The sequence below is a fragment of the Nymphalis io genome, chromosome 21, assembly GCF_905147045.1.
Source record: "Nymphalis io chromosome 21, ilAglIoxx1.1, whole genome shotgun sequence".
Classification (NCBI taxonomy): Eukaryota; Metazoa; Arthropoda; class Insecta; order Lepidoptera; family Nymphalidae; genus Nymphalis; species Nymphalis io.
This window is the reverse complement of record NC_065908.1, coordinates 9166868-9169380: the sequence shown is the minus strand read 5'-3', so window position 1 is coordinate 9169380 and position 2513 is coordinate 9166868. Positions and strand designations below refer to the sequence as shown.

Below are 2513 nucleotides of genomic sequence, written 5' to 3'. Positions count from 1 at the left end.
TTTATTGTAGTAAAGCTCAGCAATTGAAGTAAGTGAGGTGATATTGTCTACTAGGCGCTTATTTTTTACGTCTACAGATAAATTGTATTTACAAAGAAAGTCTACACCTATGATAGCTTTGGTTACATCCGCAACAATAAAGCGCCAAGGAAAATCCCTGCGTAAGCCTAGATCTAAATTAAAATTAATAAAACCATACGTGTTGATGACACTGCCGTTAGCCGCCGACAGTTGATAGCCAGTCTGCTTGCACTGGTTGTGTAGGGCCCGAGGAAATACGCACAGGTCACTGCCCGTGTCGATAAGGAACTCGTTCTTGGTCCGGCGGTCAGTGACGAATAGACGACCTGGTGTTGGGTTGGAGCAATCGGTAGTCGTCATTACCGACTGCTTTGAGAGTTTCCCGCCTTCGAAAAGTCACACGGCTTTATGCACTTCGTTGCGCCGTCCCTAAACCGTTGGTGATACCAGCATATCGGATACTTCCGATAGCTGGACTCGGAACGTCTGGATGATCCACTTCTGTCACGGCGCTGATGTCGCGTCCTCGAGCGGGGTCATCTGCCAAGCTCAAGGGTCAGATCCTTAACCATTCTCCGCAATTCGGCAATCTCACCAGCCATGGACTGTAAACTGGGTCCATGCGCAGATGTCGCAGCAATGTGGTGCGGTGGGGATGCTATATCTTGCACTCTGTCGGCCAAGTCTGCAAGGGTCTCCAGTGAGCTATGAGGCTGTGATGCGAGAAGGGTCTGGATGTTTCCGGGCAGGCGACTGCACCAGATGGTACGGAGAAAGTCCTCAGGCACGTTCTGGCCCGCGAGGTTCTGGAGATGACGCAGGAATTGGGATGGCTTTCTATCTCCAAGGTCTTCATGCATGAGAAGCTGTTTCACCTTACGCTCTTGAGAAGCCGAAAGTCGCTTGATTAGCTCGGTTTTTAATTTATTGTATTTATCAGCAGCAGGTGGAGCCAGTAAAATATCCTTGACCTCGCGCGAATATTGGTGGTCGAGGTTGCCGATGACGTAATTGAACTTGGTGGAGTCACCAGTAATTCCGGCGTTCGCGAATAGAGCCACGACTTGTGCGAACCAGACTTCCGGGTCATCAGGGTAAAAAGATGGTAGTCGAAGACCGGCGTTAAAAGTTCCAGAGCGTTCGCCGTCAGTACTAACGCGCTGCATAGGGCGTGGTTTTCGCTTGGTCACGTTATGACCGCCATTTTGTGAAGTGCATGACTTAGCAGAATCGCTGCTTTCGCTCATGGTGTTCTTTAAAAATTACAGCTCGGGGTCACCAGTTATGGGTAAGTGATGTGTGTGTTAGGGTCTGTGAGAATATTATAATAAGAAATGAAACTCACGCGGATGGTCCATAAACGTGTATATTATATACACGTTATACACACAATATATGCACACAGAAGAAATAACGTTATACAGGCAAAGAAGATCACATATGTACACATAAACACGAACACAATACTTAAACACAAAGCGAATTATTTTTAAGCGCAAGTAACGGTTATGACGGTGGTAGAATAATGCGTAAGTCGTAAACGTTGGTAGGATCATTCGTAGCCCATATAAAAGATCCGTCGCTCCAATGCGCTTGCACCGGTAGGCGGGGCCTCAACATAGAACAAAGGACGACGTCACAACGGAGATAAACAATGCGGTTGTCCACTGTGTACGTTCGATCGTCCGTTGTGTCGTCAATCCAATATTCTATGTTGAGTTGGAATGTGTTGTGTAGTATGTCTGTTTGGATGTGTGTTTATGTATGTTTATAATATGTGTGTAAGTATGTATGTTAGTGGGATGCACATGTGGTGGACGCCACAGATTTAAGGGAATTCTGTTTCTCTTATGGCCAATTGTATGTTGCCATATCTAGATCTGTATGCGGTGACAACCATTAAATACTAATATCCCACGAAAATAAAACTAAAAATGTTGTTATTACTGAAATGAAATTAATCTAAAGCATAATTTACTTAAAATAGTTTTGATTTTTATTACAAAAATATATAATTATTATGAATAAATAATAAATAAAACAGTATTATTGCATATGCATTATTATTAAAACAAAACATTTGTGTGGTTTAGGAAATTAAATGAGCTTACCTGAGAGACGTAGATGAAGCTATGTGAAATGTTATATGCCAAGTAAATGAAGACATTACAAAATTTTAGTTTAAAAATGTTAAATACTGTTTTTATGTTGCCTAGATTTCATTAAATATCCTTAAAAATATTGCTGGAGATTGTTATCTTAATTTATTAAATAATTTAATTAGAATGAGCACTATTTTGATTACAACGAATAAACGGATATCAGGCAGAAGTCTTCTTTTACGTTGAGGCTTTTACAAAGTAAAAAAATACATCTGTATTATTTCAGAAAAAATAACGACTTAGTGATAAAACCCGTTATACAATAAATAAAAAATGTTATTTTAAATCATCATGGAAAATTTCAAGTTAATTGATACATAAATGTCAAAA

General features: G+C 40.8%; 1 protein-coding gene across 1 annotated transcript; it reads right to left on the bottom strand.

Moving 5' to 3' along the window:
• Positions 1–557: 557 nt before the first annotated feature.
• Positions 558–1268, bottom strand: LOC126776689 (uncharacterized). The gene has a single exon (XM_050499312.1). The coding sequence runs from the start codon at positions 1266–1268 to the stop codon at positions 558–560; it is 711 nt and encodes a 236-aa protein (XP_050355269.1).
• Positions 1269–2513: the final 1245 nt, after the last annotated feature.